This window comes from Caretta caretta, chromosome 7 (genome assembly GCF_965140235.1).
Source record: "Caretta caretta isolate rCarCar2 chromosome 7, rCarCar1.hap1, whole genome shotgun sequence".
In the NCBI taxonomy this organism is placed as follows: domain Eukaryota; kingdom Metazoa; phylum Chordata; order Testudines; family Cheloniidae; genus Caretta; species Caretta caretta.
Genome location: NC_134212.1, coordinates 73,071,571 through 73,086,242, shown reverse-complemented (window position 1 = coordinate 73,086,242; position 14,672 = coordinate 73,071,571). Strand labels below are relative to the sequence as shown.

At 43.4% G+C, this 14,672-nt stretch overlaps 1 protein-coding gene across 1 annotated transcript in view; it reads right to left on the bottom strand.

The window, feature by feature from the left end:
• The window catches only part of MMRN2 (multimerin 2), a 53,336-nt gene extending 51,690 nt beyond the window's left edge, over nt 1-1,646 (bottom strand). Inside the window, exon 1 of the mRNA XM_048858863.2 lies at nt 1,169-1,646. Within this exon, the coding sequence (XP_048714820.2) occupies nt 1,169-1,476 (308 nt within the window). The 5' untranslated portion in view covers nt 1,477-1,646. The remainder of the gene's footprint in view (nt 1-1,168) is intronic.
• Nucleotides 1,647-14,672: the final 13,026 nt, after the last annotated feature.

Here is a 14,672-nt window from a genome sequence, read left to right as displayed (position 1 = left end):
ACATGTCCTCGAAAATTTTGAAAAATATTCTGCTTGAACACAGTTCTGCCAGAACACACACTTCTCACACACAGATTGGCTTTCTTTCCCCTGTATATGATCACAAACAATATTTACCTATGGATCGTTGTTGTTTTTGGTTCATGTCCTCTTGATACTTATTTATTATCCAATGTCCTAATTCTCTCTTTCTGGTGACATCCCAATCATTCTGCTCCCCTCTGTCCATTCTCAAGGCCATAAATTATAGCCCCTCATTGATAACTTGGGATGGGATCACACCTGATCATATGCTGCAGAACCGTTCATTCAGATTCTGAAACAGTACTTGGTTTCATCACATTCACACCGCTTATTATTCAGCCTGGCCCTGATTCAGCAAGATACTTACATACATTCTTAAAGTTGAGGCATGTGCTTATGTACCTTACTAAATGGGGGCCTATCCACAAACATTTATGTGGACATATTTTTGTTCACACCAATGCCTGGAGAATGGCTGTTTGTACCAATACATGTATCCACATGTGAACAGAAATAGACATTGTTCGTTATTCTCTATTCATTCATTATTATTTCCTGTCTTCTTCTTAAAATGTGTTGCCCAGTCAGGGAGTAGAAACAATACCATGTGATTCTCGTGACCAATCACATGCCACAGACAATGAACAGTGCATAATCAAAATGAACATTTTTCACCCACATTCTAGACTGAAATCTGTCTGTACACACTATTCAGTCAGTACTTCCATACAACAAGTAAATGCACATGCATAAATCAGGATTGGATTGAGAAGAGAAAAAATGGATACATTAATGAGTTTATTTAATTCAGTCAACTCTACCTCACTACTATTGCTTGTCTGTATTACAGTAGCAGCTTGAGGCCCAAACCAATATTGGGACATCATTGTGCTAAGTGCTCTATATGCACATGATAAGCACACTCAGCCTTCCTATTCTGGAATGAGGAACAGAGCCTAAGTCTTCCATGGTTTCATCCTCTACAGACTACTTATTTTGCTTTTCATTTGGCAGCTGTAACATCTAAACCCCACCTGTTCAGACATGGTATAAACCTGAGATTCTGATCCATCCTTTATAGGAGACTCTCTCTTTCAAGCAGGAGCCCAGGGCCATTATAGGCAGGAGAAAATATCCTACTTACCCATTTCTGGACTGTGGGGTTCCAGCTTCTGAATCATCTCTCTCTTCTTGATGTGATGGTATGGTGCTTGAAAGATGGTCTGGGGTCTCCTCCTTGAGCTTCTCCATCTCCCAATCCTCCTGTGATATGGGGGACCGTTGAAGATATGTAGATCTCCCATAAACTGATGGCTTTGAGCTGTGGAAAGAGCCATCTTCGTATCCATTTCTTGAATGTGTGACCAGCTCCACCAGTTCTACTGAGACACAGAGGAGCAAAAGCTTCACTATCATTATGGCTTTTCCTAACCAGTCACACCTGCCTCTCATTCTCCTCCCTGAAGCTCAGACTGAATTCCTTCTGGAATGCCCTTGTAATATTTTTAAGTTAAGACTTGGAAGAGGGAAAAAAAGGTTTTGTAACAAAGAGCGGAAAAAGCTTTCAACCCTCCCAGTGACTGTGGAAATGTCAGAGGCCATCAAACAATGTGAGGCTGGGTTCCTGTGTGGAACTCAAAAGACTGAGAGAGGGGAGAAAAGAAGTGGGGGAAGGGTCATAGTTTATTCAAGGAACTTCTGATTTTGGCTGCCTTCTAATCTTGTCTGTGAACAGGAATTTAGTCTTTATCAGCTGCCTTCTCTCTGGGGCACAGGAAAAGGATGTTAGCTTTAAAGGAAAGGAAAAGAAAGAAATGAAAATATTGAGCGATGTAGCAGATTTCCAGTGTGGTGTTCCCAAGCCCAAGAATATGTCACAAACCAACCTGCTATAGCATCTGCTCACATATTACGGCTATGATTTAAAGGATGGAAGGCACTGGTTATAATTTTTAGCATAGTTATAGTACATATTACAAGCTATTACTGTGCCCACCTCTGGGTTGGATGGTATTCTCAGAATGCAATGATAAGAGAGCCTGGGTAAATAGATATTAAGGGATTTGTAGAGATTTCTTTCCATAGTTTGGATGGGATTTTCAAAAATATTCACTGTTAGTCTATCCCTCCCCCCCTTGAAGTCCACAGGCATTTTACATCAGAGTTATGCCAATGTTAAACACTTCTGAAAATCCCAGTTTGGGTACCCTCTCTTTCCACTTCCTTTGTGTGTGGAACCTATATGATGAGTTGCCATTAGTAAAGTATCAATATTTGCCAACAGCTACCACACAGTAGAAACTGAGATCCTGACACATTTCACCCTACTTAGAAAAGGAAACATCTGTGGCATCTTGAATATCACTGTATCGTAACTATTGGCAAATGTTGATTTTAATGGTAATCACTATGCGGTTTCTATTGTTACTCTATAGGATGCCTCTCTTGCCTCACTGTCTTGCAGTATGTAACACTCTCATGTGTTTGAGGATAGCGTTTTTAGGAAAGACTCTTCATAAATTAAGAGACTAGTGCTCTGGTGTATATTTGGATGCATAATTGTTAGGTCATGCACTGAATTCATACGCAGTGTGAATGGAGGATACACATGCAAGAATGCTGCATGTCCTTCAGACTGTGGAGTGTGAACGTGTTCAAACTATTCCAAAGCACCTTAAAGGTAGGGAGCGTAGAGTCCTAATTCTACCCCCAGCCTTTCTGATGGCATTAGAAGGTTTCACCATTGAAATTAGTGGAGTTGCAACCCTTAGGGCTGAATTTGGGCCTCTCTCTCTTTTTGACTTCCTGCCTTTCTATTTGACAACAGTAACCAGATGAAGGAGGAAATACCAGTTTCTGCCTAATGTCAGAGTCTACAGTAGACTTGAGCGCTGTCCAGCCAACAGCAACTGAGCAACCAAGAGGTAAGTGGTGCAAAACAGACTTGAGAAAATATATCTCCAGGGAGAGAATGTGTGCCCATTATAGTCACCTCTCCAGAGACATGAAACCACAAGATAAGGCTCTGGCTCTGCAAATCTAAAAGTAATGAGCATCTTCCTTCTGTTTCCTTCCTGTCTTTCTGTTGTATTTCATGTTTGAGTGCATCCCATTATGATACACCTTACTCTCAATGTGTGACTATTTAATGAGAGATGATCCAGATACAAATGTACTTGTATTACAAGTAACTGTCAGTGTTCAAATTACTTTGTACACCTTTAACCTGTTCAATATGTTTGTGTGTCAGCTGAATCCCTTCACTGACAAAAAACTGAACCAAACATGAAGAGTCTTAAAAACAAAGCTGCTATAATAACATGGGTTCTAAAGGAGAAATTTTGGGCTACAGATAATAATTACTGTTCCAATCAATACATACTTCCAAACCCCATTAAGCTCATCTTTCATCACATATCTTTCCATTCAGTCTTGTCTCATCTATTCAGTCCTTATCCTCAATCAGATTAGACATATCACATGTAGAGTATATGGCAGTATTTCTGTGTCCTATGACTGTTTTTGGAGTGTCTAGGCCTCACCTCTCTTTTGGGTATTAGAATTTATTTTATGCAGCTTTTAAGATATGCTGCTTAGAAATGAAGCAGCCAAAATATACAGATTACACATCCATTTGCACATTAATAATGAAACACATTTTTTTAATATGAATGAAAAGTGCTAAAATATTGACTATCCTGGAGACTGCATCTTCTATCTATGGGCCTAGTACAGCAAGAACAGCTGCAATGTATAAAGGGTATGTATAAATTATTAAAAGGTGCACCCTTACTAAACAAAACTTAATACTAACCCTGTCTTAGTACTACTGTCCTGATTTTTGGGCCTCTAGATAACATACTCACCTGCTACTCTCTATTTCCAGCAACTAACCCATTGGTTAACTGGGCTGTCAATTCTATTTTCTCCCTACTCTAGAGGAGCAGGTAGGAGCCCCCATTTTGGAACATCATACTTGCAAACTTTGCCTACACTGACATTTCAGAAGCAGCCCAGTGGAACCATGTATAGGGGCTGAAGAGTAGTTCAGTCTCCATACCTATTCATTCCTTGGGTTTGCTGATCAGTCTGCCACAAGGACAGCCATTGTGAAGGTGGCTTTTATGATAAGAACACCTGTCCACCAAGGGCTGGACTGATACCAACTAATTTCACAAAGGCCATCTAACATCCATTGAATGGCTCTTGGTCACTACCCAACTGAGCCAGACTGAACTGTCATCCTACCTGAAATGTTAGCTTTAACCACATTTATAGAATGTGTGTATCACTGGTGGGGGGAGAGAGAGAAGGGTATGTGATAAAAATCTGATTTAAAATGCATTTTGAAAAATGATTTGGAAATAGGTTTTACTCCACAAATGTATTTCAGGGCAATGTTCTGAAGCACATCAGCAAGCAACTTGATAACTAGCACATGTGGAATCTTTAGGTGAGTTTCAGGACTATTTTTCAGGGGTTCCTGGTACCTCTCAGATGAGCCTCTCCACCATGGTTTTACTGCAATGGCATCTCCATTTCAGGAATTGACTTTCAGTTGGTGATCAATGTTTGCTCTTCCCTGTTTGGTCCTGATCATTAGCAACAATTCCTGTGCTCTTACCACCTAAAATGCTTCAATCAATATAGAATTTCAGGTTAGGAGCAACTATCACATACAGCTACACCAGACTTAACTATACAACCATTCATTCTGCACATAGCTTTCATAATTTTTCTTAGCATGCTTGTTAGTTACTACATCTATTTGTGTTTATCCAAGATCTTCCTTCCTCCCAGACTACCTTGCACCTGTAGTGAGGACATAATGTTCCATAATCATAATCAGAAGTACTTGATTAGTTCTTCAGCATTGGGTGTAACCTAGAACAGTGGTTTGGAATCCCCTTGGAACTGGGTAAGATCTATGATGAAACATCTCACTTTGGCCACTTTTTTTACTCCTCGGACTGGGAAACCATCACTACAGGCCAATATGAGGTGTGTGTCTCACCACCCACAGAGGCAAACCTCTGCCTAAGAGGTTGTCTGCATGGGAAAATTGATCAGAGTAGCTATTGTGGAATAAGCTGTTCCATATTACCTCCCTCAATTCTGTAGATAAAAAGTCACTTTATTCCAGAATAATGAGTGTGCTTACGAAGTGCACTTATTATTCCACAATAAAGTATCTACATGGGGCACTATTCTGGGCTTTGTAACTATTTTGGGCTTTTCCCTGTGTAGAAAAGTTCTTAAATTAATTTTTCTTACTACACTTTCCCCTTCTTTGCCTTGTGCAAGGAAACGGATTTTCAAAATACTTGTGTTAATTAATCCATTTAAGTCTCAAACTCAGTATATAATTGTGGTTATAAACATGAATGGTTTAAACATTAAAAAAAGGGAGAGCCTTTAAAAAAAACTCAGAAACCGGGAATGGTTTTAAAGAGCATTTGTTGCTACAGAAACCTATGTTCTGGCTTTAGATGTCTGCACGTAGACTGAATAATTGAAGAGAATTTTATGTTCATCAGGAGGGATGGAGCATTAACAGAATAAATATTCATTGGATATTGATTTCCAAGCCTGGAAAACACTGCCTTGTTCTTTCTGTCTTATGATCAAGCACGCATGCGTGCACACACTCCAGATGCAATGACTGCTAGAAATGGGTAAACTGTTAACCTGTGCAGGTGGGCACCTACAGAGAACAACATGAGGAGTGCAACTTCTTTACTGCTCAGAGTGGGGACATAATCTTCCAGCAAGTCTTGCAGCACAGGAAACCATGAAATTGCAAATTCCTTAAGCTGCATTCTCACTTTGGTTTTATTGCTGAATTTCTCGTACAAATTTTGGAGGAAAGGTAGCATGAAGATCAATGAATGTTGCACTAACAATATTTTACTACTTGCAGGTATGCCCTATATAGTGCATAGTAGCTGGACCATTTATTATTTATTGCATGGGGAAAAAGAACTGATTTATTAATTAACTATGCAAAAAGCACATCAAATTTTAAACTGATTGTTAAGAGGTCCAATAGGATTCTTTCCCATGTAGATATGACCATTGTGCAGCTCTGTCCCACTTTTTCTCTAAGGTCTCTAGAATTGACTGCATCAGAGACAGGATCTCAGCTTATGCAGATCAATGGTATGATCCACTATGACAAAACCTATACTCTATTTATAAAAAGCCGCCTGGCCAAATGACATTTGTCAGCCACAAATGCCTGTGATTCTTTTTCCATGACCATCCTTCAAACAAAATGTCACACACCATTGAACTATTTAGACACATCGTGACAAAAGAGATTTCACAGTAAAATACCACCCCATTGTTGGGTCTCTGTCACTCAATGCACCTTTGAACTGCAGAAGAGCCAGCCAGAAATGAAGATTATTTACTGTAACTGGAGGTTCTTTGAGATGTGTGGTCCCTATCAGTATTCCACAAGTGGGTAGGCATGCGTACCATGTGCATGAGTCTGGAAATTCTTCCAAGCAGTGTCCGTTGACCGATACATGTACAGTATCTTCCCTCATGCTTCAGTCCAGGGGTATAAGGGGCGGAGTGGGTTGGTGCCTCTCCAGTTCCTCATCTTACTGAGATGCAATAGGGTCCAAAGCAGAAGGGAAGGTGGGCAGGTAGTGGAATACAGATAGGGACCTCCAAGAGCTTCCAGTTACAGTAAGTAATCGTCATTTCTTCTTTAAGTGCTGGTCCCCATGTGTATTCCACATGTGGGTGACTCTCAAGCAGTGTTCAGTCTGGAGAAGAGTGTGAGGAAGTTGGCAGCAGTGATGCTTTTTATTGCTGTTCCCACTGCTGCATCTGAAACAGCTGCTTGAGTCAGGGTGTAGTGTGTTGTAAATGTGCAGACAGAGGTCAAGTTGCCGCTTTGCAAATGTCCTGCAATGGGACGTCCAATCAGGATGCCGTGGAGACTGCTTGTGCTCATAAGGAGTGGGCTGTAACACCTCCAGGAGGGGGAAGCTTTGCTCTTTTGTAGCATTCTAATATGCATCCCAAGACCCACTTAAAAATTCTCTCTGTGGCTTGTCTCCGTGACCCAGCTGTTGTGGCGACAAAGAGTCTCGGAGATTTGCTACTGGGTTTTCTTCTGTGCAGATAGAACACCAGGGCATGTCTGATATCGACGGAGTACAGAATCTTGTCTTCAGGGGAAGTGTGAGGCTTCAGAAAAAATACAGGTAAGTGAATTGAATGGTTGATATGGAATTCTGAAACAAGCTTGGGGAGGAATGTGGGGGGTAACCGAAGGCCTTCTCCAGTGGAATACTGTGTAAAAATCATCTGCCATCATGGCAGCTAGCTCACTGACTCTTCTGGCTGACATGATGGCCACTAAGAAAGGCACTTTCATGGAGAGGTAGGTCATGGCACATGTTGCCATAGGTTCAAAGGACGGGCAGGTGTTTGTGATTATGGTTCCATTGAGGTGCAGGTTTGATGATTGTTGGGAAGGTCTTGATCGAGCCTTCATAAATTGCACCACAGCATAAAGGTAGAACACCGCTCCACTGGAGGAAGGAATGTGCCAATCGCTGGTGTGATCGGGGTCCCATGGGGGTGTGGGCACACTGAGGTTACTCAGTTAGGGCAAACTGCAAAGAATAGGGTAGACAATCCCAAAAGCTGATGGATATTCCAACACTTAGATTTACCAAGCCAGCACAAAACACTTCTATAATACCTTGCTGGTTTGCACAGAAGCCAAAACACAGTTCCCTTATAGCAACCCAGTCTTGGGTTTCTACCCGGACATGCAAGTCAAATATGATGAGGATTACTGAAAATCTTATTCATCATATAAGAAAGTTGGACAAATTACCTCCCAAGTTAATGGATATTTCAGATCTTACCCAAATACACGCTTACAGCCAATTCTTATTAACTTATTCTTATTAAGCTAAAATTTATTAAAAAAGAAAAGAGAGTATTGGTTAAAAGATAGGTATACACCAGGCATGAGAACAGTTCTGAGATCAGTTTCATAGTAGAGATAGTGAGCTTTGGAATTGCAGAGTTCTTAGAATTAGTCCATAGGTTATAGTCTAGTGTTAATATCCAGGGTGATCCAGGTGGAACTGGAGATCTGAGTCGTACAACTTAAGCTTCCCCTGCATAAAGCATCAAGCAGATCTGAGATAAAGGGATCAGGTCCCAAGAGTCTTTTATATAGTTTTCTAACAGCCTCTTGACCATACAGTCCTAGGTGAACAATAGGCTTTTGAGGTAACCTTCTGTTTCCCAGACATCACAGGTAATTGACTACATGGATTAACATAAGGTCATTTATCCATTAAGCAGTTTATCACAAACTTTAAAAAGACATGTAGACAATGACAGTATTTCACCCAAGGTTCATCTAAATGTTAATAATCTCTTTTGATCTCTGAATCAATAGCTATAGTAATAGACAGGAACTGTCTCTTTATATGGCTAACATCTAACAAGATATAAGTAAACACATACAATTAGTATCACCTCTAGTTCTCTAACAATACAGGTTTGCATTTCAAAGTTCTAGCCTATCTAACATGGAATGACTCTAATTACCATTTACATACTTTTCTAACATGTCTCTTAAGACTGAGTCTGGGTCAATTAGCCTGAGAGCTGCTTAACCCTTTTTGGCCATGTGTCACAGCTGGTATGTGTACTTGCAGTGAATTAAGATCTAGACCTGATGTCTTCAAGGCGCAGAGGTAGTCGAAGTTAACCCGAATGCCCACTGCGTTGAGGCAATGTTGGTGGTGTTGCACCCGAGCTGAAAAGCAGCAACATTTAGCCTGGTAGCAGGCTCTCATAGAATCTTTCCTACTTTGAGAATTCCTGGACAGGGGCAGAGCATGAGCGTTCTATCTTCAATACCCATCCAAATACCAGGCCATGAGGTAGAGCAGAGGTGGGCAAACTACGGGCCACACCCAGCCTGCGGGACTGTCCTGCCTGGCCCTTGAGCTCCTGGCTGGGGAGGCTAGCCCCCAACCCATCCCCTGCTGTCCTCCCTCCCCCACAGCCTCAGCTCGCCATGCCGCCAGCGCTCTGGGCAGCAGGGCTGCGAGCTGGCTCCGGCTGGGCAGCGCAGCTGGCAGTCCTGCTGTTCTGAGCAGCATGGTAAGGGGGCAGAAAGCGGGGGGGGGGGTTGGATAAGGGGCAGGAGGTTCAGGGGCGCAGTCAGGGGACAGGGAGCAGGGAGTGGTTGGATAGGCGTGGGAGTCACAGGGGGCCTGTCGGTGTGTGCATAGGGGTCAGGGGACAGGGAGCAGGGGGCAGTTGGATAGTCGTCAGAGTCCCGGGGAGCCTGTCAGGGGGTGTGGATAGGGGTTGGGACAGTCAGGGGACAGGGAGCAGGGGCTGTTTGATGTGTCGGGCATTCTGAGGGGGGCATTTAGGGGGCAGGAAGTGTGAGGGGGTGGATAGGGGGTGGGGGCCAGGCTGTTTGGGGAGGAACCTCCATACAGTTTTGGAACCCCGATGTGGCCCTCAGGCCAAAAAGTTTGCCCACCCCTGAGGTAGAGTGAGTCCAGGTTTGGGTTCTTGAGTTTCCCGCTGTCTCAGGTTAAGAGATCTGGAAATGGGCAGCTCCTGGTGGGCAGGCATGCGGACATCCTTTGGAGGTCCGTGAACCAAAACTTTCTGGACCAGGAGGGTGCTAGGAGGATGATGGTGGCTCTGTCCATGTAACCTGTGGTATGAGGGGAATAGGGGAAATACATAGCTGAGGCTGTCTGTCCAGGGGAGTAGGAGAGCATCGCCTGGGTAGTCTCTGTCTATGGGTCCCCTGGAGCAATACATGGGAAGCTATCTGTTTGTCTGGGATGAAAAGAGGTCCCATCGGGGAGTATCCCACTGAGCAAAGATGTTGGGTCGAACTGTGTCGTGTGTTTCGTGGTCTATGGAGAAGCTTCTGCTCAGTCTGTCTGCCAGGGAGTTCCAAATGCCTAGAAGGTATATGGCCTGTATGGTGGTCTGATTCCTGATATACCAATTCCACAGTCTGACTAGATATTTATAGACTCTGATCATGTCATTCCTTAACTTTCTCTTTGTTAAACTAAATAGATGTAGCTCCTTGAATATATCATTATGAGGCATGTTTTCCAACTCTTTAATCACTGCTATGGCTCTTTTCTGAACCCTCTCCAATTTGTCAACATCCTTCTTGAATTGTGGACACTAGGAATGGACATAGTGTTCCAGGGGCAGTTGTACCAGTGCCAAATACAGAAGTAATATAACCTCTCTACTCCTACTCGAGGTGATCCATAATCTGGGCAAAGGATCACATTAGCCCATTTGGCCACAGGATCACACTGAGACTCCACGTTCAGCTGATTATCCAACATGGCCACCACATCTTTTTCAGTCATTGCTTCCCACAATACAGTAAGCAAATTGTTTTGTTGCTTGTGCCCAGATTACCAAGCAATCCAGTTCACTTTGTGTCGGTGACCTGTCCTTTTCATTATTTACCACTGACCCAATTTTTGTCATCTGAAAATTTATCAGTGATTAATTTGTTTTCTTCCAAGTCATTGATAAAATGTTAAATAGCATAGGGCTAAGAACCAGTCTCTGCGGGGTCCCCATTGGAGAAACACCCGCTCAAAGATGATTCCCCATTTGCAGTTACATTTTGGGACCTGTCAGTTTTCAATACATTTAATGTGTGCCATGATGACTGTGTATCATGCAAGTTTTTTAATCAGATGTTGTGCAGTCCAAAATCAAATGCCTTGCAGAAACCTAAGTATATCGCATCAACATTATTAGGTTGAGGAGTTTTTAGGTGTACAGGTCACCTATTAGATGCTGTCTTGAGGCCAGAACTTCTCTGAAAGGATTTTTGAGTAAAACACCACCAAAGTGAGCTGTTTACAATCTATAGATGTAAATATCAGTTGGAAAAAATTAACCAGTTAAACGATTAAAATTATATAGTTAACCAAGGTAGCTCCGGTGGGCCTGGCATGGCAGGAGCTGGGGCCGGGGCTGGGGCCTGCTCCAGGTCAGCCGGGGATACTCCGGCGCAGCCGAGGCCCAGGTACTGCCGGTCGGTGCGGTGTAGCTGGGGCTGGGGCCGCTTCGGCGTGGCTGGGGCTGTGGTCCCTCTGACCAGCGAGCCCAATGCGGCCAGGGCTGCTCTGGCTGGTGTGGCTGGAGTCCCTCACCCGTGCAGGGCTGCTAGGGTTAAAGGTTAAGGTTGGTTAACTGGTAAACCTAATGCTTACTGGTTAACCTTTTACAACCCTATTACAATTTTGGGGATGGTCCAACAGAATTTAAATGTCTCTGCTGAGTTCCCTCTGAAAGTCATCTGGAGAGCAGAGTGCAGGAAAAGAAATATCCTCTTAAAGCAAGGGCCAGCTGAAAACTGGTGACTACTGAATTTCATTATCAATTCCAGTGTGGGTCGATAGTTCATTTATTTATTTTGATTTTTAACAATATGAAATTAATACAGGGCCTGCCAATTATTTAAAATTACAAAATCAAAACACACTTCTCATCAGGGTTACCATATTTTAGGTTCCCAAAAAGAGGACGCTGGGGAGGTGGGGCACTGAGGCAGAAGTGGAAGGGGTACAGTTTGGGGTACTAGAGGGGGTATTTGGGGGTGCTGGAGGTGTGTGTGTGTGTGTGTGTACTGGGGAGGTACAGGAGGGGTGTGTGTGTGTGTGCTGGGAGGAGTAATTGGGGGTGCAGAAGGAGATACGTGTGTGTGTGTGTATGTACACGTACTGGGAGGTGTACCCGGGGGGGTGCTGGAGGTGTTTGTGTACTGGGAGGGGTACTTGGGGGGTGCTGGAGGGCACACCTGGGTGTGTGTCTGCAGGAGGGGGTTGTGTGTACTGGGAGGGGCTACCTGGGGGTGTGTACTGGGAGTGTGTACTGGGAGGGGCTGGGGGTGTGCCAGAGGGGTGTGTGTGTACCTGGGGGGGCAGAACCTGGAGGTGCTGGAGGGGATATCTGGGGGGGCATGAGAGGGGGGTGTACTGGGAAGGAAGGGTACCTGGGGAGAGCTGGAGGGGATAACTGCACTGGGGGTACTCACTGGAGGGGGGGGGTAGTGTCACTCCCTGTGATGCTGGCAGGGCGGCTTGCACAAGCCCAGGACCCAGCATCAGCCATCAGTTAGTGCAAGATCCCCTCTCAGGCTGCAGGGGAATGGCCCAATCAGCTAAGGATGCAAGGGAGGGACCAATCAGGAAGCGGATCCCTGGGGGTTCTTTCTGAGCTGCTGAATCTGCCCTGCAAAAACCCCAGACTGACTTTTTTTCAAAAATCCTCTTGGATGGAGAGCAGACTACCAAAAAAAGAGGTCATGTCAAGGAAAACCTGGATGTATAGTAACCCTATTCTCATTCAGCCTCCCCTGTCTACAAAGCAGCAGCTCTTCATGAAAAACATTAGCACCCCAACACACCCTCCACTAAGACTCCTCAAAGGCCTGCTGGAAAAATGGTCCCTGCAACATTCCCTAGAGATTGGCAAATGAGGCTATTTGAGACTGGAGTAACAGCAATCCACAGGGCTGCTCTGCTTCTCCCTCCCCTCCCCACAAAGCACTCGGCCATCAGCCTCCTCTCTACTTACTATACCTAGCAAGAAGAAAAGGAGTACTTGTGGCACCTTAGAGACTAACAAATTTATTTGAGCATAAGCTTTTGTGAGCCACAGCTCACTTCATTGGATGCATTCAGTGGAAAATACAATGGGGAGATTTATATACACAGAGAACATGAAACAATGGGTGTTACCATACACACTGTAACAAGAGTGATCAAGTAAGGTGAGCTATTACCAGCAGGAGCGGGTGGGGGGGAACCTTTTGTAGTGATAATCAAGGTGGGCCATTTCCAGCAGTTGACAAGAACGTCTGAGGAACAGTGGGGGGTGGGAGGGAATAAACATGGGGAAATAGTTTTACTTTGTGTAATGACCCATCCACTCCCAGTCTTTATTCAAGCCTCAATTAATTGTATCCAGTTTGCAAATTAATTCCAATTCAGCAGTCTCTCATTGGAGTCTGTTTTTGAAGTTTTTTTTGTTGAAGAATTGCTACTTTTAGGTCTGTAATCGAGTGACCAAAGAGATTGAAGTGTTCTCCGACTGGTTTTTGAATGTTATAATTCTTGATGTCTGATTTGTGTCCATTTATTCTTTTACGAAGAGACTGTCCGGTTTGGCCAATATACATGGCAGAGGGGCATTGCTGGCACATGATGGCATATATCACATTGGTAGATGTGCAGGTGAACGAGCCTCTGATAGTGTGGCTGATGTGATTATGCCCTATGATGGTGTTTCCTGAATAGATATGTGGACACACTTGGCAACAGGCTTTGTTGCAAGGATAGGTTCCTGCGTTAGTGGTTCTGTTGTGTGGTGTGTGGTTGCTGGTGAGTATTTGCTTCAGGTTGCAAACTGGATACAATTAACTTAGGCTTGAATAAGACTGGGAGTGGATGGGTTATTACACAAAGTAAAATTATTTCTCCATTTTTATTCCTCCCCACCCCCACCCCCGGTTCCTTAGACGTTCTTGTCAACTGCTGGAAATGGCCCACCTTGATTATCACTACAAAAGGTTTCTTCCCCTCCCACACCCTCCCCGCTTTCCTGTTAAAGTGGGACAATTCTCTCTAATAACATACATACAACACTCATGTTAATACACCCCAGAACAATACTAGCCTTTTTTTGAAACTGCATCATGCTGTTGGTTCATGCTCAGTTTGTGATCCACTATAACCCCAGATCCTTTTCTGCAGTATTTCTGGATAGCCAGTTATTCCCCATTTGTAGTTGTGCATTTGATTTTTTTTCTTTGTAAGTCAAGTACTTTGCACTTGTCTATTGAATTTAATCTTTTTGAATTCAGACCAATTCTTCAATTTGTTAAGGCCATTTTGAATTCTAACCCCATCCTCCAAAGAGCCAGCAACCCCTCCCAGCTTGGTATCATCTGCAAATTGTATAAGCATACTCTCCACTTGACATATATTACTTTATGAAGTACAGTGATTCCCTTGACCTCCCATCCTTTGCTTTCCTAACAACTGCAGGCCTTACTGAACTGAAGTGATTTTTTCCAGAAGTGCAGACCCTGCATGTTGAGGGGATTGGACACATGCAAATAACTTTGGGCTATGATCAGTCAAAGGAGATTTTGAAAGTTTGAAGAAGAGTCTATATTCACTTTGATCTCTGGCATTGGTGTCCACATCAATCAAAGCTTCAATAAGATCTGTGTCATTAATATATACATTTCCACCCTTACTATATCTCTGCAAGCTGGAGTCCGTGGTTTTGGACAGTCTTCCTTTGAGTCTCTTGGTTATTTTTTCTCTTTTTTTATTGAACAATAATTTGACTATTCATAAATTCACAATCTGTCAGAGGTTTGAATCCTATGAATGCATATGGAAATTGTATTTCATATATCATAGGGAAAGATTAAAAGTGCCTGTGTATTGTTTTTCAGATCAATATTCTTTTCAACCTCTTCCCTGTGAAAAGGGAAAAAACAATGCAGCAGTCTAGCTGTAAGAGAGAATTATCTGTGTTGTTTGTCTGTGATTTTGTGTCTGTCAAGATTTAGCTGTAGA